The sequence below is a fragment of the Aedes albopictus genome, chromosome 2 (assembly GCF_035046485.1).
Source record: "Aedes albopictus strain Foshan chromosome 2, AalbF5, whole genome shotgun sequence".
Lineage (NCBI taxonomy): Eukaryota > Metazoa > Arthropoda > Insecta > Diptera > Culicidae > Aedes > Aedes albopictus.
The window spans coordinates 60,843,572-60,869,870 of NC_085137.1; the positions used below are offsets into that span (position 1 = coordinate 60,843,572).

Below are 26,299 nucleotides of genomic sequence, written 5' to 3' on the forward strand. Positions count from 1 at the left end.
GTACCCTCGATATAGCGAATTCGATATAACGTACATTTTGCTTCGATATAACGTACAACTTTGAACATTTTTATTTTTCCCAGGAATAACCCTCAGATAAGCTGCGAAATCACCGAAATCAATGTTTTCTTGCACTATTAGCCTTATTGCCTAGAATTAGCCAAAATTGGAGAAAAATTAGTGTTCGTTATATCGAAGCAAAATGTACGTTATATTGAAGCACAAAAAAAGAAAATACTTTTCCGTAAAAAATCATGTTTTTCATTATTGGTTTTGTGAATTTCACCGAAATCATTATAAGGGGTTGATTTCACGTCGAATCCATTAACATTAGCATAAAAAATATTACTTTTTTCTCTGCTTCGATATATCGTACAAAGAGAAAACTTGTTTGTACGTTATATCGAAGAGTACCTGTATTCCAAATCGTATGCTTTATTTAATCAGCATTATGTGGCCCTTCAATACATGCATTCGTTTTGAAAATATGAATCACAGATGTGAAATAAAATAATACTTTTTAAATTTGTATTTTGTATGAGAACTTATTGGACACGGTGTACAAATATGCTGATTTTTTATACCTATTTAATTTAAAGCTCATTTGTCCACTCGGGCACAAAGTAGTGAGCAATTCCAATTGGTATCTGCAGCACTTTTTACAGCGCTCGAGGGGTTGAGATACGTGGAAATCAGGAAAAGGTTCAATTTTTGTAATAGTACCATATCAATTGTTTAAAATCAGCTTGAGAACATGACATTATAGGACTAATCAACAAAGTTGTAGCAATTTCTGTAAAATGTGTTAAATTTAAAGCAGCTTGCAGTGACTATGACTAGAGGCCAATGACACAACTGAAAGCACATCCCCAAAATAAAACCGTTACTAGAGGACCATATGGTTTCCTTAAACGACCAGTCACAATCGTCCGAATCCACGATTTAGCATCCAGTCTCTGTTATCGTTAATTTTAGGCGTTTGGTGTCTTCAGAAAAGTTGTTTACATTTGTTTGGTGCATCATCGAAAAAATACATATTACTCATACAATTTTAAAGATAACGTAAAACTGTCTTCCGAAAAAATGTAGGTTTTTACCATATCTACAATTATCCCATACACTTTTGCAAAACGTGAAACAAAAGCTTGAAATATATATTTTCATTCTTAGGAATACATACTATGTTTTTATAGGAAATCAGAACGATTATACTCTTTAGCTACCCTCAAAATTGCATTCGTTGTTATGGATTTTGGGTAATGGTTTATTCGTGGTTATGACACTTACCCGAGCAGAGGAGAATACCAAAATGATAACAACAGAATCACAATGCCTGTTTTTATATCACAATTTCTTATTGTTAACTTATCAAAATATATTTTTTTAATATCATGTTTTGATAGGCAATCTTATTTTGTTATGCTCAAGTTATTGGGATATATGCACAAGATTACATTTCAATATCATATTTTGTTGTAAAACAAGTTTTGTTATTAATGTTGTTATTTTATGTGATGAACAATAACACAACAATAACAAGTTCACAAATTTCCTGTTAATAAGTTGTAATTGATCTTACAAAACATGTTATTGATCGAGTCTTCCAGGAACATTTTTTTTGTAATGATATTTGTTATTTTGCCGCTTATGACAGACAAGTTCATAACATAATATGTTATGCTAAAAACATATAAATGATTGATTCCATTATTCAGTTATTAAGCAAAAATAACATATTTTATTATGCTGTTGATATTTTCTTCTGCTCGGGTACAGTTATATAGGGTAGGATTCACGTATCAGCCATTTTTATCACACTTCCTCTTTCGCACTTTATACAACGATCTTAGCTGATTTAGTATGGATTTTATAAACCACCTTCTACCTTCTAGAACTTTGTTTATGAACATAAACATAAACATAACCATTTCTGTGTCTTGTCTTTCAACTAACAAAGAAGGAATTGAAGTTGCACCAAAAAATGGCGATTTGAATATAAATATGATCTGAAATAATTTGGAAGGTGACCACAAAGTTTTGCACTATGCAGCATCAGTAGGTCGGCTCCAGAGGCACGTTCTACTCCATTTGGGAAATTTGTGCCATAGATACTAAAGGGTGCAGCATACTAAAGGGTGACCCCAAACTTTTGCAGGATGACTTGTAAACCTAATATGATAATTTTAATTATGTTATATTTTTTTCCGCTGAAATCTAATGAATGGCTCACAAAAAGTGATAGAAATAGGGTTCTAATGCAACTTTAATTTCAAAATTTGGTCGACCCAATATTGAATTACAAGGAAAACCTAAACTTACATAGGTAAACTTTTAATACTAAAAAAATCACATGAAACTTGTGGTAAGTACCAACGAATCAAATCTATCTCTTTATCTTTCGATAGAGTCTAAGAACGAATGGATTAAACGAAAAAATGGCTGAAATATGATAGGAAAACATTTCCATGTTTTTGAGGGGGTGACCCCAAACTTTTGCACGGGAGTGTATATGACGCCAATCAGTAGGTCGGCTCCAGGGACACGTTCTCCTCCGTTTGGGAAATTTGTGCCAAAAAGTTGAATACCTAAACATTGGATGCCAGAACGTCAAAAGGTACAAAACATCGAAAGGACAAAACGTCGAAAACGAGTAACCTAAGCAAATAGTGAGCTCTTTATTCTGAAAAAAAAAAACTGTTTAACATGTAAGGAATAACAATAAATAAAAAAATCTCGTCATTTTATCGATCGGGTAAGGCTTAATAACTTTTTCCACGAATGTCGCATCGCTTTGCGGTCTTCGGAGGTCTGATTCCTCGTGAAGTTATCTACAGAAATCATTCAACAACTCTCGCGTTCAGTATCATACGGGCGTATCTACAATGATCGATTTCTCTTCATCGATTTTCGCTTTGGTTAATAACTTGGCCGGCAAATCATGTTCGGTTGTTTTTGTTGTTTTGGATGCTAGTACTAGTCCTCCTTCACCGAAACACACCAAGAGATCATCAGAATATTGGCAGTATTTCCCAGGATAATCCGAAGAGAAAATCGATGAAGAGAAATCGGTCATTGTAGATACGCCTGTATGATACTGAACGCGAGAACTTATTTTTAGGGATCAATGTGTGACCTCAAGCGATTTTTCTTTGAAGAAGTAAATTTTCCCCATAATAAATCGTATGAAAAACTAAGAATGGCGGGCGCTAAAATATAGTTTCTTCGATCGATCTGAAATTTTGCACAGTTGATATGAGACCAAAAAGAGACTCAAAAAGTATACAGGAGTTAAAGTTTTTCCATCTACCTATATATATATATAAATGAGTTTGACGTCCCTTTGAGGCAATAAGACTCAAGAACGGATGTACCGATCAGCATGACCCTTGCACGGTTCGGTTCGTATTTGTGGTGGCTGTGTTTATATGCACAAAAAGTTAGGAAAATCAACTAGAAAAGTAAGAAAATTGATAAAGTACTGATTTTTCATGAGCTGGAATGGAAATCAAAACCAATCTAGAGTGCGCTGCTATTTTGAGCTCAACAGTTGTCAAACCACAACGAGACGGCAAGACAACGTTTGCCGGGACAGCTAGTTTTTTTATATTTTCCCATATAAACCGTGTACCAGGCTAGTGTACACACATGCTAGCTGATGCCTAGCACCTAGTGGATCTGGTTCAAAATACAATTTATGATGAGTATTTTTAGTTCTGGTTTACCATACATTATTTTGACCATCATAACTGCCGAACATCTGCTAAAAGTGACTGCAAAACCGCCACCTTCCGATTAATCTACGACGTTCCATCTTCATTATTCGGCAATCCTAGATGAATTGGATCTTCATACAACGTTGTCCATCTTGGGAAGCCGACCGACTCTTGCCAATAGTGCCGGTCTGTAAGCTACGATCACCCGGAAGCTTCCGCCGCCACCACCAACCTTCAATTTTTCATCGGGCTTCAATGTGTGTCCGACTATGCACGTGCATTCCACCTTGGCATATTTTACTTTATACTCAGTGTTCTCTCTGTTAACGAGTTCCTTCTGATGAGTGAAATGTGAAAGGGACTATGCTGATTCAACGACCCTGTGATAAAATCCCTATCCAAGAGCAAGTATAGCATGTTACAGGTATTCAGCATGACCATCCCGGGTTCGATTCCCGGTCGGTCTGTCTAGGAACTTCTTGTAATGGAATTTTTCTTAACTTCTTTTGGTATAGAGTATATCCGAGCTGTGGAAGTGCTAATAGAACTCGTAGCTGAGAAGCAGGTTCTGTCCCAGTGAGGACATCTCGCCAAGAAGAAGAAGATGGGCATTAAGGTGGTCCACGCTTACATGAAAAACAAAAATTTCGAGAAATGCCAAGTCTTACCTCCTAAATCAGTTGTTTTGGACTCCCAGAAGCTACGTTCAAAATTTGAGCAAAATCGGTTGAGCCTAAGGGGGCGCTCAAAACGGTTGAAGTTTGTATGGGAAAACTTGGCCAAATGTATGCAGAAATTTTAAGTTTTCGAATTTTGCCGCTAGGTGGCGCTGTAAGTGTTCAATAATCAAACCCTTTGGTATTATTGTAGGTGACTATATGTCAAAGAACTTTGTCGGAGACCGCGAAGTTATTCGACGGCTGTGAAAAAAGTTATACCCTAGGCAAAGTGAGGCAAAGTATTGAGATTTCATTATTGATATTATTCCTTTACATGTATTGGAAAAACAACAATTAAGTTCATCGTCCTTACCTAGGATAAACTTTTTTCACAGACGTTGGATCACTTTGCGGTCTTCGACAAAGTTATTTGGCATATAGTCACCTACAATAATACCAAAGGGTTTGATTGAACGCTTACAGCGCCACCTAGCGGCAAAATTCGAAAATATAAAATTTCTGCATACGTTTGGCCAAGTTTTCCCATACAAACTTCAAGCATTTTGAGCGCCCCCTTAGGCTCAACCGATTTTGCTAAAATCTTGAACGTAGCTTCTGGGAGTCCAAAACAACTGATTTAGGAGGTAAGACTTGGCATTTCTCGAAATTTTTGCTTTTCATATAAGTGTGGGCCACCCTAATAGGCATGCATCTATTCTCACATAGCAGAGCTGCAAAGTTTTACGTATTCTTTCTAGGACACCCTTTAAGGAAGCAGGCTCTGACACAGCGCGGATGTTATATCTAATATCTTATATCAAAAGTAGAACAGGTTAGACATTCCTATAACGCCTTAGCTCCAAATTACTCTAAATTAAATAATCGAAATTGACAAATGATTTTTTATATCTTGTTGAAGCTTTAAAAAATAAAACCTCACTAAATTATGAATGGCAATCCACTCAACACGACGACCTATACTAGCATACACCCGGACCGGCAAGTAACGTAATGAATGCAAATGAATAGCACTAACTATTATTTTCCAACAATTAAGCCGTATCAAAAAATCAATTTATAACTGACAACGACAATGGCTTTTATGCTCTTTTCGCAATTTCGCCATTGATGATGTCAGCAGTGTGCGGAGTTTTTGATTGTCGGGTTTTTGCCAGTTTGTCACCATCATCAGTGTTCGCCTCTCGCCTTCTACCACGCTGCTACCCAGAGCATCCGAGGCGGCACACAGGAGCTGTTCACGGCTGACTGGGGATGTTTTTGTGGGTTTTGAAAACCAACCAACAAATCCCCTCAGGGGAACTAATTGACACCGATCGAGTCTCGGCTGTTTGGGGCCTACAACTGCCGCCCACCCAACTACCCACGAAGCTATGCACGCCGCCATTTCCATGGTCTGCCGGGCGCACATTTGTGTGATTTTGCGGCCAGTTTTGTGGGTGTGTAATAGATTGCAGTTTTTCCTACTTGGCTACAGTGTTATTTTTTGTTTCTACTGCCCATCAACAGCTCCACTGGGTGCTTCACGGTCGATCGATGGTAGTTTCGTCGAACCACTATGGTTAATGGTTCTAAATCAATTACGATATCACCACATTTGGCAAAATGGTACCGAAAATGGGCACTCGAGTTTGGGGAACGCCACGAGAATTTTCAACAGGAAATTTATCGTGGCGCTCGCTGGGCCTGTGGACCACCTAATTAGTGGCACGTTTTAAATTGTGTGGCCGTGTGGAGTTTTGCAAGGCTTCGCGATTCGACTGAAGGAATTCAGATTCTTCTGCTACGAGAGATCTATTTATAAATCTGCGCTCTATTATGGATGCAAAGATACACTATGCTTCACGAAAATTCATATTGAAACTGACTAGTGACTAGAATTGAATTTCGACACCGAAAGGCCCCGTTAACATACCACCATTCAACCGTCTCGTTCGTTCAATTTATTCGCAATAATTTGCCACGCCGAAAACTATCATCCTAAAAACACCATGACGCATGACTCACTCGCAAAGCTTACTAAAATTTATTTATTGTTAACACCTCGCAAATCGCGAACCACAATCGCGTAAACTTATCTCGAACTGCATCACATCAAAAGGAGAACATCCATCTTTTAAACATTGGCACTATACTTCCGTGTCAAAGAGCCCACCCATCTTAGCCCAGTTATAGCTAGATGTACAACCGTGGTAGCCCGTCATGCATTTACGCAGCCAGTCAGCCGGTCAGTCAGTCAGTCAGTCAGTCAGTGAGACCAACAGTCCGTGTTGCACCTGTTGAAAGTCAATGAATCATGTTGCAAATTTCCCGGCCTGGTGGAGCAGAACTACCAATAACGAAAAGGGTTTCAACACAAACACTGAGGGCTAGAGGCTCCAACCAAAATCAATCAACAACAAAAGTTCTGATAAACGTCTATTCAAGCATCATGCCTATCATGTCTCTACACTCGGTTGTGTTTCGACCCCTAACTCCTAGCGACAGATCTGTCCATCATCTCCTTAAGCGCTAACATGTTGATTTGTCTTAATCCTATTAGATTCGGGTACTCACGGTACCGAGCACCTTGCTCTACGTACGTCCAGCAGCGATCATGCACTTGAGGTAGCCCTCCATCGTGCTACGATCGTCGTCGAAGCACCTCCCGTATCGACGTAACTTTTCCGCAGCGCGCAGCAGTGGTCCTCCTTTCCGAGCTGGTGGTTTCGAGCTTGTTTCGGCGCCCCCGAATGCGAGCGGTCGTCGCGGACTACCGTGTGCCAGGAGTGCGTGAGTCCGGATGTTCGACGCGCTGTCCTCTGTTCCCTCGACCTCGACGTGGCGATCAGTCCCGGAAAAGAACCCTAGGAAAGTACGCATCTCATTAGTCCCGGTTTGATATAACCTTTCTACCGCTGACCTACCCAGTTGGGGTTCTTCCTCTGGCTCGGGTCTTCGCCAGCAATCGCATCCGTGCCTTCGGCTGCACCAAATGGATGTTGGTTCCTTCGCGGTCCGACGAACTTCCACCAGTCGTCGTTCGCTTCCTGATCTTTCGGAAGGAGTCACAGCTGTACCTCCAGCTGTTCCGGATTATCGCAGCTTTCCGTAGAGGTCCCGCGATCTGCAAATTCAATTTAGGGTTAGGAATCTGCGTCCAGCAGGAGTCGTTCATCGAAGTTACCTGATGCCGTCGCTCTTCGTCGCGCCCCCTCCGTCGCTCTGTGTCTAGTGATCGGTTCACAACGGATCAATCTTCCAGCGTCGTTTGGTCCTTCTGACACTTCCGCAGCCAGCTGGTGGGAGTTTATAGGTTAGGTTACCTTTCGTCTCGTCCACATTACGTCATCGTACCTTACCTTACAGTCGGCGAATTTTATTTGCATTCGTCGGCTATTTTTCCGTCCACCGGGTGAGCGTTCCGTGTTCTGACCTTTTCCGTACTGCCGGCGCGCGGTCTGAGATCCGGCTTCGTTCGGAGAATGCTCTTTTCCGCCGCCCCCGTTACTCGGGTAACACTCGTGCACTTGTTGAATCTGGGTTCTTTCCTGCCCAGCGAAGCGAATCCCCGGAGGTGGTGCAAGAGAGGACACTTTTCCACTTGCCCAGACCGAAATTATGTATTTTACGGCCACGCGGTTTTCACCAGATCAATTCACTCGCGGACACTTGCTTTCGGCCTGCGTGCCGATCGGGATGCTGACGATGAATGATCGAATCGATTTGCTCTGTCTGTCCGGTCTGTACTTCCCGCGACTGCGCTTTTCCATGTGTGTGCATGCCGAACCGATGACAGACGCATTTGTGGACTTTGCGTTTTTGGTGCGTTTAAACTGACGGTTGGTTTTCGAACCAACTGCACGGAGCGAAATTATATCTTGTTTCTGTTCTTATATTTAGAATTACATATAATGTTGTATTTCTCATAAGAGCTCTGATGCTATAGCGTACTGAATAGACTTAAACGTAACACAACTCTACCGTAGCGGAAGAATTTTTCATAAATCGGTGATCAAACGATTTATGAAAAATTCACAAAATCATTACTCATCCTCCTAGGATGATGGTCAGAGACAAGTCGGTCAACCTAACTCTTGAGCAGACCTCAAGTTACATCGTTTCCTTAACTAAAACCAAACTCATACGCAAGCCTTGGTCGCTTGCCAAATCTTCTCTATCCTCCAAACTGCATAATCTAAATGCTAGACTAAACTTCACGCCAGCTACGCCTGGCAAAATCTTCGACCTCTCAAATCGTCTCTGACCAAAGTCCATGTCCAACTTCCACGAATCCTACGGCAAAACTTTCAAATCGGATTCTAGCCTATGGTATCTGCTAAATAGGCTTAACTGTACACTAAGCATTAAGAAACTTTGTGTATCGACTATATCTATGGACAAAATTGGTTTGTATTGGTTTGTGCGTATTTTCTGAGAAAAGAAACATTTACTAATCTAAATCGTCATGAGCCCGAGAAATAGGGTTTTACCGCGCCCCTGGTCGCGTTACTTTTGGGATGAAGATTTCATGACGACCCCCAGATCTTTAACCCTTGGCCACGCATTCGAATTGACTGGAAAAACTTGAGGGTTCGTGTGCACCATCCAGTCGTGGATGTGCTTGGATTGCCGAGATCGTATTTTGTTCCTTCGTAGTGGTGCCACTCATAGCTCTGTGTGGTGAGGGTGGTCGAATTCTTGATGATGGGCTCGATTTGTCTCGATCGGCTAACGGCATGACCACTTGGTGTTTCGGTGTGAGAGTTCCTCGGATGTTGTTGCGCTTCATTCAATGTTCTATTCGTTTGGTATCTGGAGCCTCCCTACTCAACGATGGTTTTCAGGGTCCCAGTCTCCCTCGCCCGCTGTAGGCTATGTGCTGCGCTCTTCTTGGTGGTATTTGGAGCCTCCCTACTTACTGCTGTTTTCAGGGTCCCAATCTCCCGCGCCCTTCGTAGGCTGCCTGCTTGTCTTCCTGCTCTCCCAATGCTCTCCAGCTGCTGTCTCACTGCGCCTGATAGTGGCCGTAAGCTTCAACTCCGCGTCGAACCGATGTTTGGTCGTCGAACTCCGGGTCTCCACTCCTCCTATCAGAGAATACATCTGGTGCATTGCCGAGGTACCTGCGTCCCGTTTCCGGAATCACAGGGTGCCATTTCTCTCGCTTGGCGAACGGCTTACGGTACACCTCCTGGCGCGATGGAAGTGTTTTGGTACCGCGTGTTGATCGTTCGGTGTGGGTGATGATTTGCTGCGTTCCTAGTAGTGGTATTTGGAGCCTCCCTACTCACTGCTGTTTTCAGGGTCCCAATCTCCCTCGCCCGCTGTAGGCTGATGATCGCTGTTATCTTCGTCCTGGTATTTGGAGCCTCCCTACTCACTGCTGTTTTCAGGTTTCCAATCTCCCTTGCCCGCTGTAGGCTGATGATCGCTGTTATCTTCGTCCTGGTATTTGGAGCCTCCCTACTCACTGCTGTTTTCAGGGTCCCAATCTCCCTTGCCCGCTGTAGGCTGGTGCTTGCTGTGCTCTGTGTTCTGGTATTTGGAGCCTCCCTACTCACTGCTGTTTTCAGGGTCCCAGTCTCCCTCGCCCGCTGTAGGCTGATGACTGCTGTGCTCTCTGTACTGGTATCTGGAGCCTCCCTACTCACTACTGTTTTCAGGGTCCCCGTCTCCCTTGCCCGCTGTAGGCTGATGGTTGCGGCGCTCTTTGACATGGTATCTGGAGCCTCCCTACTCACTGCTGTTTTCAGGGTCCCAGTCTCCCTCGCCTTCAGTAGGCTGTCGATTCGTCCTGGTGTTTGGCGTGTCTTCGTCCTGGTATTTGGAGCCTCCCTACTCACGATGGTTTTCAGGGTTCCAATTTCCCGCGCCCGCTGTAGGCTTCTTGCTACATCCTCCTGCTCTCCCAAAGCTCTCCAGTTGCTGTCTCCCTGCGCCTGATAGTGGCCGTAAGCTTCGACTCCGCGCCGAACCGATGTTTGGTCGTCGATCTCCGGGTCTCCACTCCTCCTATCAGAGAATACATCTGGTGCCTTGACGAGAAACCTGTGTTCCGTTTCCAGAATCACAGGGTGCCATTTCTCCCGCTTGGCGAACGGCTCACGGTACACCTCTTGGCGCGATGGAAGTGTTTGGGTACCGCATGTTGATTCTCCTACTTGCTACTCTTCGGCCTTCTGACGGACCGGGTGAAGATATCGCAAATCGTTCAGTTCTTCCGACGAAGATCGTGGTCTACAACAAAGCTGACTGATTTGTCGAGGTGGAGAGGTAGTCGTAAAGAAGTTGTTGCTCATCACACCTGACTTTCTACCATTTTCCCGTTTGTTACGTGTTTTTGGAGCGTGGTACTCATGGTTGACAGGCATTGCCTGCGGACATAGCTTTAACATTGTGGAACCTCGTACGGATGTACGGAAATCCTTGCTGTCGACTCACAATCGGAGTTGCTGTGGTGGAGCAGTATTGCGAAGGCTTCTCACCTTTAGCTCTCGTGATCAAATCTCCCAGTGATTGGTGTTTCTGCTAGCTTGACTGCTTCGTGGTTGACAGGCATCGCCTGTGTACATAGCTTGAACGGTCCGGAATCTCGCTGCTAGGAACGACGATTCCCGTCGATGTAGTCGTCAAATCGGTGTAACGGAAGTGCAGAATCCGGTTGGAACTTCTCTGCCCTCCTGTTCGCTGTAATGATGCCCAATTATGGTGTTTTCTTCAGCGTTCGCTTCTTCGTTGACAGGCACCGCCTGTTTGCATAGCTTGCACACGTTCGTTTAGTCCGCCTTGATGTCCTTCGCGTGGTATCTTCCCTTCTTGCCGCTCAGAACATCTTCTAACACGTACAGGTTCGTCCCGATGATCTCCTTGACAACTGCCGGAACGAATTTCGGCTCGAGCTTGCTGTTGATTTGGTCCGCCTTCGAAGAGAGTACGAACGATCGCCGCCAAACCAGGTCTCCGACTTTGAACGCTACTGATCTTGTGCGAAGGTTGTATCGCTGCTTCGCCCGCTGGTGGCTGTTCTTAATCCGCTCGATGATAAGCTTTTGGATTCGACGAATCGCAGAAAGTCGCAGGTCCTGCGCTACCTTCGGGTCTTCGGGCGTGTTGAGTTCCTGCTGCGTGTACAGATCCGTGTGCAACAACAGGTTCCGTCCGAAGTTGGCTTCGTGTGGACTGACGCCCGTCGCCTCGTGCCGAGCAGCGTTTATCGCCGCCGTGATCGCCGGTAGCTTTTCGTCCCACTCTCGATGATCGCCGTCCAACAATGCCCGGATGCAGGTTACTACGACGCGGTTGACGCGTTCGGCGTTATTGACCTGCGGACAGTAGAACGCTGTCTTCATGTGGCCGATATTGTGCTTTGCCAGCCAGGATTTGAAGACCATCGATTCGAACTGTTTCCCGTTATCGGACAGTATCAGCCGCGGCCGAGAGAACTTCAGACAAACTTCTTCTTCCAGGAACTCCACCATCTTCTGCGAATCCGCTGTACGCATCGGCTTGACGATCACATACTTGCTGACCCAGTCTACTACTACCAACAAAACCGTGTTTCCTCGTTTGGAACGTGTGAGCGGACCGACAAAGTCCACCGAAATCATCTCCCAAGGGGTCTTCGCCGGCTTCGGGTTTCCCATTTGCGGCATCATTCTTTTCCCCGGTGCCTTGCACGCTTTGCAGGTCGCACAGTTCATAACGTAATCGTGAATCTCCTGTTGCATCTGTGGCCAGTAGTAGTGGGCTTGTAGCTTGTGCCAGGTTTTGTAGAAACCAAGATGCGCTGCTGCCGGTTCGTCGTGGAATCTTCGGATTAGCTGGAACCTCTCTTCTTTCGGAACGACTTGCTTCCACTTGTGGTAAACTGCTCCCACCTCGTCCTTGCAACGGCAGTTCTTGAATAGCGTGTCGTTTGCTATACGGAAGTCCGGGAACTTATCTGCTTCGCTCTTTACTCTGTCCACCAGCTTCCTGTACCACGGATCCAGGACTTGGTCTACCGTGAAGACTGCTTCTGCCACCGTCCTCGAGAGAGCATCTGGAACAACGTTGATGGAACCCTTCCTGTACCGGATCTCGAAATCAAACGCGTTCAGACGCAACAGCCACCGGCTCATCAAAGCCGTCGGGTTCTTCATCGACTTCAGGTAGCTGAGTGCTGCATGGTCACAGTGGACAATGAACCGGATTCCTTCTACGTAGCCTCTAAACTTCTCGATCGCTCGGATCACTGCGAGGCACTCCCGCTCCGTGACCGAGTACTTTCTCTCCGACGCTGACAACTTCTGCGAGAAGTAGCTGATGGGATGTTCCTCGCCGTTGATCTCCTGCGTTAGCACTGCTCCGATTGCTGTGTCGCTGGCATCGCACGCTATGGCGAACGGTTTGCTGTAGTCCGGCATCGCCAGTACCGGTGCCGAAACCAGAGCTGCTTTCAGCTTTAGGAACGCTTCTTCAGCTATCGGATTCCAACGGAACTTGGTCTTTCCTGACGTCAAGTTTGTTAGCGGAGCTGCTAGCTGCGAGAAACCGGCGATGAAGCGTCGGTACCAGTTGCAAACACCGAGAAACCGCTGCACTTCTTTGCGCGTTGTTGGAGTCGGGAATTGTACGATCGCTTGGATCTTCTCGTCGTCTACTCGCCAACCTTGCTCGTCGATCACGTAGCCTAGGTACTTCATGCTTTTCCGGCAGAACTTGGACTTCTCCGATGAAATCGTGAGATTCGCTTGGCGTAGCCGGCGGGCTACTTCTTCGAGCAGAGCGATATGCTCTTCGAATGTCTCGGAACAGATGATGATGTCGTCTAGGTAATGGAATACCAGCGGTTCTAGATCGGCGAATAGGTGGGTCATAAGTCTCGCTAGGGCTTGACTTGCCGTACACAGCCCGAAAGGCACCACCTTGAATTGGAAGTGGCCTCTGGATGGAACGGTGAAGGCTGTCAGTTGTCTCGAACCTGGATGAAGTGGTAGCTGCCAGAAGGCATCCTTGAGATCGATCGAAGAAATGTATTTGCTGCTTCGGAGGTTGTTGGTGATCGCTGCAATCTGGGGTATCGGATAGCCCTCGTTCACCATGATGGAGTTGAGGTGACGCGCGTCCAGACAGACGCGATACTGCCCAGTTTTCTTCTTGACGGCGACCAGCGGATTGTTCCATGGCGAGAACTGCGCCTCCTCAATGACGTCCAGCGCTATCATCCGGTCGATCTCTTTGTTGACCTCCTGTAGAACATACGGCGACATAGGGTAATGCCGTTGTTTACGGGGCGGTGCGCTCCCCACATCGATTCGATGCTCGTACAGCTTCGTGCGTCCTAGTCTTCCCTCTACCGCTTTCGGAAACTTCTGGATCGCCTGCTCTAAGCGCCGTTGTTGTTCGGGGCTGAGCTGCTTCATCTCCTGGTCTTCGCTGATCTGGTCTTCCTGCTTCGCTTCTAGTGTGCAACACACCGCTTTTACACCGAATTTGTCCCAGAAATTCATTCCCAGGATGATGCAGTCTGGAATCGAAGGCACCAACAGCACTGGAAGAACTTCGTTGCGGTTGTTGTACACGATCGGTAAATAGACGAAATTTGCGATGTTGTGTCTCGTGCCGTCTGCCGTCTTTATTCCGCCGCTGACGGTTCCTTTCTGCAATCCGCATTCCTCTGCCAGTTCGACTCTTCTTCCTCCTAGCAGAGAGCAGTTCGCTCCACTGTCCAGCAAAGCTGTCAACTCCTTTCCCAGCACTGATATGACGGCGTGTGGTCGATTGTCACTTCCGGGGTTGATAATGATTGAGTTGAGGTTTTGAAATTCCGGGATATCGGAGGGGTCTCCGAGATTTTGCGGAGAGCTGCTCCCCTCTACTGCTGGTTCTCCGCTGGGTAGTTTAACGCGTCCGTGCGACACGTGAAGCAACTGCGCAATGAGTAGCCCTTCCGTCCACACCGGTAGCAGAAGAGAATGGCTTGTGGCTTCGGACAGTCCATGAATCTGTGGCCCTCCTCGTCGCAGTTCCAGCAGAGCATGGCTGGGCGTTGGTCGTTGTGAGCTTCTTGCTGTTCTACTTGTCGATCTTCCCGTTGTCTACCTGGTTCTGGCAGCAGACGTTGGTATCTTCGGTTACTGTCGCTCGGATCCGAGCTTTGAATCCACTGTCGCGCTTGCCAGCCCTGTGCTCTTTGCGGCTGTTCTTGCTGCTGTTGTGGTTGCCGAGTCGGAAACGATGTGGCTTGGGGCCGCTGCTGCTGTGCCGGAGTTTGCGCTTCTCTTGTGTACTGTCGCGCTGCTCTCAGAACATCAGCTTCTGTACGGTTGTACCTGTCCGTCGATCTTGACTGCTTCTCGTCGCGTGCGGCAAAGTTTGGCCTCGCAGATCTCCGCTCCAGGTTCATCTTCAGCGCGTTGACTTGCTCAACCAGTTCGTCGATGGTATGCTGCCAATTGTCTTCTGGTCCCTCCTCCACTGCTTCGTGCTCGTAAGCGCTTTCTTCTACCTCCACGGCGTGAACTCTGTTGAACCGCTGTGGCTGTTGGTGATGCTGAACCGGTGGTGGTCTGCTGGTTATCACTGGCGTGGCGAAGTTCGGTTCCAGAAGCGCGCTGTGCGGAATCGGAATCCTACGTTGCCTGTTCAGAAGCATTCTCGTCTCGTCGTATCCGGTGCAGACTTCCACCATTTCCTCCAGTGAACGAGGTCTCGCTGCTGTGACGATAGCTGCGTAGTTCTCGTTCATGTTCTTCTTCACCAGGAAGAACTTTTCGTCGTCTGGAATTGGTGGATCGACGAAGCGGAAGAGCGCTGAAATGTCGCGATAGAATTTCGCGAAGGATTCCTCCCTTCCTTGGAATCGGAAGCTAGCTTCCAGACGGAGAATTTGGGAGTAGCCGCTGGGCAGGAATTCTCTTCGAATCTCTCGCTTGAACTGGTCCCAAGTCCGCAACAAGTTTTGCGACGTTGCTCGTGAATACCAGTCGATTGCGTCCTCTTGGAGTAGATGCTTGATCGAACTCAGGAGTGTAGCATCGCTCATGCCTTCCGATCTCGCGAATGTCTCCACGCGATCTAGGAACACGTTGAGTGATGTCGTGTCCTTCTCGCCGCGAAATTTGAAAGGCCAGTTGTGAACGGCCTTCTGTATTCGGCGATCGTCCGCTCGTTCCGGTGCTGGTCGCTCTCGGCGGATCAACCGCTCCAGGTCGTCTCGCATTCTGTAGTACTCCTCACGCATGTGTTGTTCTCTCTCCTGCATCTCCCTGATTCTTGCTTGCAATTCGCGGTTTTCCCGCGATTCTTGTTCCCTGGTCGACGGGTTCCATGTTTCCCGATCTCGCGGCAGGTAGGGAGGGGGAGGTGAGGTGTTTCGGTGCCTCGTATCTGCTTGTTCTGCTTCTTCGCTGTCTCGCGTTTGGAACGAACTCGAGAACAACAATCCTCTGCCTTGTCCACCCGAGAATGACGTCACGAGCGGTGGCTGCACTGCTGGTGGTGGTGTAGTGTCTTGTCTCGAAGTGCTTTCCACTGGCATCGTGGTTTCTCCTCCGACTGCTCCTTCATCTCCGCCGTTGTTCCTCCTTATGGCTCCAGTCGAAGTTGCTTGACTCACAACACTCTCACTTCGCGGTACACCATTCACTACACTTGTTCCGTTCACCTTATCTAGTAAAACGTTTACGTGCACCGATAACATTGCATGAGTTTCCCGCAGTTCGGTTGGAGGTTGAATCAACTGCAAGCGATCGCGGTAATGGTACAGACGAGTCCGGATTTGACTTAAGGCTGCGCTGTTAGCCGTCCGAATGGCAGCTTCGGCGCTAATATGCAGCTGGTGAACTTGCGATTCACATTGTTCTAGATTGGACTGGGAACTCATGACATGTTCCGAGCTGGTGGGCTTACTGTCTCTCAAGGACTCCTCTTGCATGAGTGCCTTGAGACGAAGGACCTTCCCTCTGTGGGTCGTTGGTCCTAGGTTGACTACGTGGCGTAAAGCCAGCTCGTAGGTCACCTCTTCGTCAGTCAATTGTGTATAATCCATTACACTTTCGAATTGTATGCGTAAAGGGCTAAAATTGTTTCGATAATCGTAGGCCAGATAATCGAAATTGCGCAAAACCAAATTTCATCAAACCAAACAAAAAAATCGCTAAACGGTAGTTTTTAATGTGTGGATTTTCAGTTGGGCGCCAGTGTTGCAAATTTCCCGGCCTGGTGGAGCAGAACTACCAATAACGAAAAGGGTTTCAACACAAACACTGAGGGCTAGAGGCTCCAACCAAAATCAATCAACAACAAAAGTTCTGATAAACGTCTATTCAAGCATCATGCCTATCATGTCTCTACACTCGGTTGTGTTTCGACCCCTAACTCCTAGCGACAGATCTGTCCATCATCTCCTTAAGCGCTAACATGTTGATTTGTCTTAATCCTATTAGATTCGGGTACTCACGGTACCGAGCACCTTGCTCTACGTACGTCCAGCAGCGATCATGCACTTGAGGTAGCCCTCCATCGTGCTACGATCGTCGTCGAAGCACCTCCCGTATCGACGTAACTTTTCCGCAGCGCGCAGCAGTGGTCCTCCTTTCCGAGCTGGTGGTTTCGAGCTTGTTTCGGCGCCCCCGAATGCGAGCGGTCGTCGCGGACTACCGTGTGCCAGGAGTGCGTGAGTCCGGATGTTCGACGCGCTGTCCTCTGTTCCCTCGACCTCGACGTGGCGATCAGTCCCGGAAAAGAACCCTAGGAAAGTACGCATCTCATTAGTCCCGGTTTGATATAACCTTTCTACCGCTGACCTACCCAGTTGGGGTTCTTCCTCTGGCTCGGGTCTTCGCCAGCAATCGCATCCGTGCCTTCGGCTGCACCAAATGGATGTTGGTTCCTTCGCGGTCCGACGAACTTCCACCAGTCGTCGTTCGCTTCCTGATCTTTCGGAAGGAGTCACAGCTGTACCTCCAGCTGTTCCGGATTATCGCAGCTTTCCGTAGAGGTCCCGCGATCTGCAAATTCAATTTAGGGTTAGGAATCTGCGTCCAGCAGGAGTCGTTCATCGAAGTTACCTGATGCCGTCGCTCTTCGTCGCGCCCCCTCCGTCGCTCTGTGTCTAGTGATCGGTTCACAACGGATCAATCTTCCAGCGTCGTTTGGTCCTTCTGACACTTCCGCAGCCAGCTGGTGGGAGTTTATAGGTTAGGTTACCTTTCGTCTCGTCCACATTACGTCATCGTACCTTACCTTACAGTCGGCGAATTTTATTTGCATTCGTCGGCTATTTTTCCGTCCACCGGGTGAGCGTTCCGTGTTCTGACCTTTTCCGTACTGCCGGCGCGCGGTCTGAGATCCGGCTTCGTTCGGAGAATGCTCTTTTCCGCCGCCCCCGTTACTCGGGTAACACTCGTGCACTTGTTGAATCTGGGTTCTTTCCTGCCCAGCGAAGCGAATCCCCGGAGGTGGTGCAAGAGAGGACACTTTTCCACTTGCCCAGACCGAAATTATGTATTTTACGGCCACGCGGTTTTCACCAGATCAATTCACTCGCGGACACTTGCTTTCGGCCTGCGTGCCGATCGGGATGCTGACGATGAATGATCGAATCGATTTGCTCTGTCTGTCCGGTCTGTACTTCCCGCGACTGCGCTTTTCCATGTGTGTGCATGCCGAACCGATGACAGACGCATTTGTGGACTTTGCGTTTTTGGTGCGTTTAAACTGACGGTTGGTTTTCGAACCAACTGCACGGAGCGAAATTATATCTTGTTTCTGTTCTTATATTTAGAATTACATATAATGTTGTACAGTAAAACCTCCATGAGTCGATATTGAAGGGACCATCGACTCAAGGAAATATCGAGTAGTGGAACAAAATCCTTTGGAAAGCTTTTTGGGGGGACCATCATAGTAACCCAGAAATTATTTTTCAGTATGGAAAAATTTACCTCCATGAGTCGATATCGAGTTAAAGAACATCGACTCATGGAGGTTCGACTGTATTTCTCATAAGAGCTCTGATGCTATAGCGTACTGAATAGACTTAAACGTAACAATCATCCGGCTATCACACGCGGCGTGCTCACACATTTGAGCCGATAGTGCGGCCGTTTTCTCAATGAGGAATACAAAATATGCTTTCATCGACCGTATCTGGCAAGGCAACACCACCTTTCGTACACATATGCCTTATGCAGCAGTCAGTGAGTGCCGTCGTGACTCATTACTCAACGGGGATTTAAAGTGTTATGAGTGTACAGTTAGGCTTTTAATCCCTACGTCACGTCACGCGGCTTGGGGCAGAGCCAGCTGGTTGAATTAAGTTGCAATGTGACCCGAATTTCTTTAGGAAAGAGTTAGGACTCAATGGAGATGTAACTCCTTGTGAATTATGTAGAACGACTTGGCAGGAGATTACATACTGAGAAATTGTCTGGCTTGAAACTTATATTTTTTTTTCCAGTCCCAGAAATCCATGAGCAAGTCATTTGGATCTATAAAAAATGGACGAATGTTATGTATCTGTTGGATCACACACCATTTCAGAAAAGGCCTCATAAAACTTGTCATAAAATAAATCAAATCATGCATACTAGAAAAATGGTCCATAAAAGGCTGCCGTGAATTGCAAGTCGTTTTAATCTGCATGTTCGTCAAATTACTTTTCAATCACTTTTCGGATGATTTTTCTGATGCACTAAAATAAATAATATTATTTTTAAGCCAAATTGAAAATACAGCACTGATTCAAATTGTTTCATATAAAAAAAAAAAAAACAATTTAATCCACCTAGTGATGATAGTGCCTTTCTCGTCGATTATATACTCATGATCTCGGGGAGGACACAAACCCGGACAACTTGGTCCAGAGGATGTGTAGGGATGAGCTTGGCTGGAACGCCGTTTCAACGGCTATCACCCATATCGTCTGGGAGCTACAGAGGAGGTGGCGCGGTGGACTCGGAGAATGGCTAATCCAGATGCAGTACAAGAGGTGGTCCAGGGGTTCGGAGTCGGCTTCGTAGGTCATACCGGTGCCCTACGGTCGAGACCGACCCTTACAGCGATTAAGTGGCCGCGGAGAGGAAGTCCCGGTAGCGGTGCTGTCGTGGCGTCGGTCTACTGGGTTGGATCCAAGCCCGCGGTTGGAAAGGGGTCCCCGGCAAGGGTCGGGGCAGATGGAGACCCTGCCGTCAGCAACCTACGGATGCATCTGATAGGGCCTGAAGGGAAGTGATACCCTTCCTTTGCGGGCAGGTCAGATCGAGTTGCATGTGGGCATCAGTTCTTGATGTCTGCAAAGCAGTTGGGCGCGGGCGGGGTTGACCCTGCCCGCCTTCCGAGGACAAAGGGAGTGGCGAGGACCACTCGGGAAACTGGCTAAGCGCCAGCATGCTACCGTGATGGACTCTCCAAAGCGAGTCATCGATGTTCGTTGCTGCAGGCTACGCAGCTTACCTTGAGGGTGCGATGTGCACTAGTTCCTCTCTGAAGCAATGCCTTCTTGGTGGTTCCGGAGAGACGAAGGGTTTGGCGACCATAGGAATGTGTTTTAGTGGATCGAGGATAGAGTAGTCCTGACTTTAACTTTTGTTGTAGAAGACGGCCTAAACCCCACACTACCCTAACTTTCCTGTTAGGGTGTTTGTTGAGCAGATTTTTCCCCCTATGGTTTAGAAGAAAAAAAAATATACTCATGATTTCCGTCGACATAAAAGCCAAAGTTTTCCTGAATCCTGAGAATACTTTATTAAGAAAAGCAAGAAGATTTTTGATGGCACATATCCCAGTCGGCGTTATGTTCAACGTATAGACAGAGCTTAAAAATATCACACCTCTCAGTTGAATGCTTCACATCTTTCACTATCAGTGGAGGCCTATCAATATCAATATCAACTTCATCGAATGACCAACGATAAGATTGACGCTATTGTATCGCATGTCGATAGCGATTCGGACTCCAGCCCATATCCAGCTCAAGATGAAATCGACGGTTGGGTTTTGAAATTGAGTAAGCGAACTAGAAAACAAGAGAAGCGCATTATTGAACTAATGAATACTTAGTGATTGAATTTAATGTAGTTTTTTTTTAGTTTTAAGAGACATGAATGCACCCTTGGTGTAAAATGTCGATAATAAATAAATAAAAAAACATCAACTTCCAACTCGATCACAGATCATCAGGCCCGGATTAAGGATTGTAGCGGCTCGGAGCCGGAGCGAATGTGGGGGCCTCTTGGAGCTACAAAAGCAATTAGCATTAGCATTAGCATTAGCATTAGCAAGTCGCATAAATTCGTAGGTGGTACAGTCCTGGATCGCTGTTATGAGGGATGTATCCTTCCTGTCCGTTACCAAAGCACAAAGATTTGGGACTAATCTCTGACTTTCAGACAAGATTGACGCAATCCTCCAACGATCGAGTGCTGTCCTGGCCACGTCCTTGCGACAGCTGAGGGATGGGAAAGGAAGATAAGTTGGACACCTATGAAAGTACATAGAGACCTCTACATTCTTTCAGGCCTAGGTGTCACGGGAATTTGAGTGTTAGTGGAAGGGTAAAGTTCAAATGAAACTTTTGGTCAACGTTCAGGTTGTCGGGGTCCGTGGCGCAGTGGTCCACACGTTCGCTTCACAAGCGGATGGTCATAGGTTCGATCCCAGCCCCGGCACTTGCAATTTTTCGCCAGTTGCTCTTTCCCCCGAGAACAACTGACACCTGACCCTCTTCGGAGCATATAGCTTTAACGGGCCCGGAATTTGGATATCGGCGAACCGCAACTCATAATGGACGACCCCCAATCAGACTGGAAAAGGAACAGCAGCACCACATCAGCATCATCGTGCTCATCATTCTACCGTGGACAGGGTAGAAAAGTTGAAGCAGCACAAGGCACCAGTTCGATAGTTGAATTAGAATAGAATACATGTAGGCGCTGTACAAAGTGCAGCGTCCAATTGGAATCGCTCACGTAGTGCCTTAGTGGACAAAAGAGCTGTAAATTAGGTTAAGTGATTAAGAATAAAAAAAAAAACCTTCAGGTGCACAACATATTTATGATTGATGCCGGCTTCTTTTCCCAACTTCAAATCTAAAATAGAAAAGGAAAATTATAGATTTACCTGAATCTTCCTGAAATAAAACGTTCACTTTACCTTTTACTAGTTAAGCTCTCCAAAAATTTACAATATTTTATTTACGAATCGATTTAGTGAATGAAACTTGAAGTAGGACGAATTTATGCTGGCCTGTTTACTCTCACTAAAAATTTGACGTTTGAGCGGTGCCGACACGCCGTCTCCCGAAGCCGCAATCGTGGTCAAGTGCATTCGTTTGACATTTTTGTTTCGTACGGTAGTTGTGTTGCGAATGTCAGAGACAAAGGCAGCCGAATATCGACGAAAAGGTGTCAATGATTGTGATCTCTAACAAGACTGATTTTACCCCCTGACTTTTATCAAACGGCTAGTTTCTGAGTGAACATTAGCGTGGTTCAAAAAAATGTTTTTGCTCCACACCGCTTATTCGATTCGTAACCAGATTCTAAGCCTTCTCCCAAAAATTGAGCTGATTTGGTTGAAAATAGAGAGTGTACAAGTTCTTCAAAGTTTGTATGGGAATTACTATGGGAAAAGGACGATTTTCGTTCAATTGACCGTAGCACCCAAGTGCCTTAGAGTGCTAGTTTACCCTTGTTACTTCTAGGCGACCCTATCAACTATAACTTTGCCGAAGACTACATTCAAATCGGACGCCTCATTAATTAGTTATTGATTTTTATCCAGAATGAAAATCTTTGATCATGATGGTTACACTATTTGATGGGCATCACTGCAATTTGCCTTCAAACATAGTAGCCATGTTTTCTGTGTGTTATCTTTGGCGCCATGTGCAGCAATGTTGCCTGCTCGGAAGCTGAACGATCACTGCTAAAGTTTCTCCAGTTGGATAAAAATCGATAACTAATTAATGAGACGTCCGATTTGAATATGGTCTTCGGCAAAGTTGTAGCTGATAGAGTAGCCTAGAAGTACCATGGGTCATCTAACGCTCTAGAGTACTTGGGGAAATGCTTCGGTCAATTGAATGAAAAACGTCCTTTTCCCATAAAGATTCCCATACAAACTTTGAAGGGCTTGTGCACTGTCAATTGTCAACCAATTCAGCTAAAAATTTGGGAGAAGGCATAGAATCTGGTTATGAATTAAATAAGCGGTGTGGAGCAAAAACGATTTTTTGAACCACCTTAGTGAACATATACACTGCAAAAATTTCTGAAAATTACCCCCGATAAAACAAATTTGACATATAAGTTTCTATTCCATCTCACTGAATTTGACATCAAACAATTTCTTGTATGGAATGTTGAACACAAGCTTCATATTGAGAGCAACCTGTAAATTTAAGCTGATGGAAAAATGTGTTTGTTAAAATTTGTTACAGGTGATATGATGTAACATTTTTTAACTGTGTAGCCTTTCCAATACACATAGTGTACGAGACAGGGAAAAAACACAAAAAAATCCATCCGAAATATCAGCACAGTATCAACGTAGGACTGAGGTTCCGGGCCCATATAGCCGAGGCGGTAAACGCACGGGTATTCAGTATGACCATGCTGAGGGTGACGGGTTCGATTCCCGGTCAGTCCAGGATCTTTTCGTAATGGAAATTTCCTTGACTTCCTTGGGCATAGAGTATCTTCGTGCCTGCCACACGATATACACATGCAAAATGGTCATTGGCAGAGGAAGCTCTCAGTTAAAAACTGTGGAAGTGCTCATAGAACACTAAGCTGAGAAGGAGGCTTTGTCCCAGTGAGGACGTTACGCCAAGAAGAGAAAGAGAGAGAGGTTCCGAGAGCTTTACCAAAAATCTACTTAAAATCAAACAAAGAATTTGTATGAAAATTTTAAAGAATATATTTCCAAGTAGCTATTGCAACACCCGCTCCTTTTACAAAAAATAATCAAGTCATATGTCGAAAAATAATTTAGTAACAAACTTCTTCCAATTCCAATTATATCCTGTGTGTCTTATGAATCGGTGCACCGCGTAGTAATGGATATCCAAAAAGTTCATCGTGACGCAAAAGGTCTGAAAAGTGGGATGACCCATTCACAAATTTTGAAGGTCGCATACATACCATGTGAAAGGGAAGGCGAGTAAAAATCATTGATTTTGGCGTAGTGTAATTTACGGATGTTCCCAACTCATTAACCGACAGGAAAATGAAAATCTTTTGGAATTATCCTGTTCTGGGTCAAAAATTTAATCTCAACAACAAACTGCTGTAATGACATACAAGCCCATCCTGAAAGCGACTAACAAATCGGCGGTATTCGAACGGAACCTCTCCATTCGGTGTGGCCCGATGTGGCACGTGGTCGAATTCTTGTAGATTGGTCCCTGCAGATGCAAACCACATATCCCACCACCACACCGCTCGTTACAGAGTTTCGTTGCGGGGCACAGTAGTAGCTCGTGGCAAGAATCGTATGTGACGCTTTCGCCAACAACAATTGCGGTTGATTACCTCTATCTGATTATTGCTGCTTTGTGGTCGCCGATTGCACTCGCGAGAATAGCGATATGTATTTGCCGTTCGGAGGCTGAGCTATGCGTATTATTATTGGTAGGTACCCGGCGCGACTGCCAACTAAAATACCGGAGATATTCAGAGAGTTGGGAGAAGGGATATGGCCGAGAGCAAGAATTTTGTCCATATGTAGGTGCTTCTAGTTAGGGTGCTTATAGCAAAAATTAAATCGTACTGATCAACAATAGTTTTATGAAAATTTAATGAAATCATATCCAAACATTCTCAATAACATTTTAAAACATATTGTGATGTTGAGTGGTACATTTTAGCTTTGTATCAATTTTCATGAAGTCTCGGAAGCTTTCATACATTGGTAATCTTGATGAAATATTAAACATAATATGACTTCTGTAAATCGAAATCTGCCAATTTTCAAAGTATTTTACTGTACTGGCTGTATTAGCGTGGCCTAGTGCATTAGCGTGGAAAAGTGAAAAGGAATACTTATGCAAAGCAGATTGGGAGGGTTCTTGGTCACGAGTGCATTGCTTGGCGTAGAAAATAATGAAATGATGAATTTTCGTAGTAGATTTGGAGGCATTTAATCTTCAGCGAAGACCTTGGTGAGTTCTTTCTGATTTGCAAAAGTGCACCAGATGCATCAGCAAAAATAAATGATTTATGCAGAGCGTATTTTTAAAGCTTCAATTTTTAACACGTACCCTAGTTCAATCTCAGCTGCTATTAGTACGTGGCGCGGCTGTTGTAATTTGTATACGCTTGATTCCCGCTCGCCGGACCTGGTGGACCGCACCACCGCCGCGCCGTTGAACGAACGCGTCGGAGATGCGGTTTTGGTCGCTGCCGCTGCCGCCGCCACCGCTGACTGCACTAGTGTGATATCGCATAACCTTGCCGATTGATTATTATAATTTTGTAATAAAATGTTGTCTTATTAATCAGTGTCAGTGATTTCGCTTTGCGGTTACACTCGGTCGCACTCGACGGTGGTGGGTGACAACAGCCCGCTCGCTCAAAACTCGCTCGGACTGAAATGATCAGTGACTGGTGGGTTGCAGCAATGTGGATTGATTGTGGTCGGGTTTTGTGTGTCGAGACTAATTGATTCCGTGATAATGAACTTTTGCGAAATGCAGCACCGCACATAGTTGTTGGTGCATAGTTGCTACATAGTTGCCTCGTAGTTAAAGTGTAGATTCGGACTGCATTTTCATGTCATCAATTTCGCAGAAATGATTTATATAGCCTTTCGAAGCGATATGAGAAATATACGGTACATACTAACGTTCTGCGTATTGATTCTCAATAATGATTTTTACTTGTTGTGCTTCAATTCACAACTTTGAATATAAAACGAATGAACAACCTCTTTATACTTTACTGTGGGTCTAGGTCAATCACTCCCAGTTTCAACAAGGCTAGTCAAGGTAAACAAGTTACGCAACTCAAAAACATATTACATACTTACTATATTATACTATCGATGCGCGACCCCTTTGATTAAAAAATGTTTTTCATTCATTTTTGCATTGACAAAATGATTTGAAGAGGTTCACCATCTTCGGTGTTGACATGTGTAATATTTTAGTCAAAATGAAACTATGTTTTGACCACGTATGTGGCAGCCCTAATCCCACCTAATGCATCTGACAGGAGCCAACATCTATCGTGTATCCACAATGGAATCCTTTGTGGATACACAAATGTTTACATACAACATGTTGGATTCTTAAAGATGGCGTCCTCGCACCCTGGTGGTTTTGACACATCGCTTACCAAAGTAAATCCAGCCAAGTTCCTTACATACATACATTTATTTGTTCAACATCACATTTGAGACAAGACATAATCAACAATATTACGCCACAATACTCAGTTTGTGGCTGCCGCTCTCAATTCTCAGTCACGCCCGATGCTCGCCAAGTCACGCTCCACCTGATCCGCCCATCCTTTGGCCACCTTCTGGATGCTAGTTTCGACGTAAAGTGCAGTGAGCTCGTGATTCATTCGTCTCCGCCACACATCGTTCTCCTGCACACCGCCAAAGACCATCCTTAGCACGCCTCGTTTCAAACCTCCGAGTGCTTGCAGGTCCTCCTCGAGCATGCTCCATGTCTAGTGTCTGTAGAGGATCACCGGTCTTATTAGCGTTTTGTAGATGGTGCATTTGGTGCGTGGGTGAATCTTTTTAGACCGCAGTTTCTTCTGAATCCCGTAGTAAGCCAGACTTCCGCTGATGATGCATCTTCAAATTTCACAACACACGTTGTTGCCAGCCGTCAGTAAGGATCCGACAAGAGATCCGAGGTAGACGAATTCTTCCACCACCTTGAAGGTATCCCTGTCTATCGTAATATCACTACCCAGACGATCCGACATTATT

General features: G+C 45.6%; 1 protein-coding gene across 1 annotated transcript; it reads right to left on the reverse strand.

Annotated features, from left to right (window-relative positions):
• Nucleotides 1-6,873: 6,873 nt before the first annotated feature.
• LOC115264820 (uncharacterized) lies at nucleotides 6,874-16,403 on the reverse strand. Its single transcript, XM_062854125.1, has 3 exons — nucleotides 14,314-16,403; nucleotides 7,297-14,245; nucleotides 6,874-7,236 (listed from the first exon to the last, which is right to left on the reverse strand). Exons 1-2 carry the CDS (start codon nucleotides 16,401-16,403, stop codon nucleotides 11,149-11,151), a joined length of 5,187 nt encoding a protein of 1,728 aa, XP_062710109.1. The 3' UTR covers nucleotides 6,874-7,236; nucleotides 7,297-11,148.
• Nucleotides 16,404-26,299: the final 9,896 nt, after the last annotated feature.

Coding starts and splice junctions, on each gene's coding strand:
- LOC115264820 (XM_062854125.1), bottom strand. CDS start 16,403: ATGGATTATACACAATTGACTGACGAAGAGGTGACCTACGAGCTGGCT. Junction 14,246..14,313: donor GCCATTCTCTTCTGCTACCG/GTGTGGACGGAA, acceptor TAAACTACCCAG/CGGAGAACCAGCAGTAGAGG.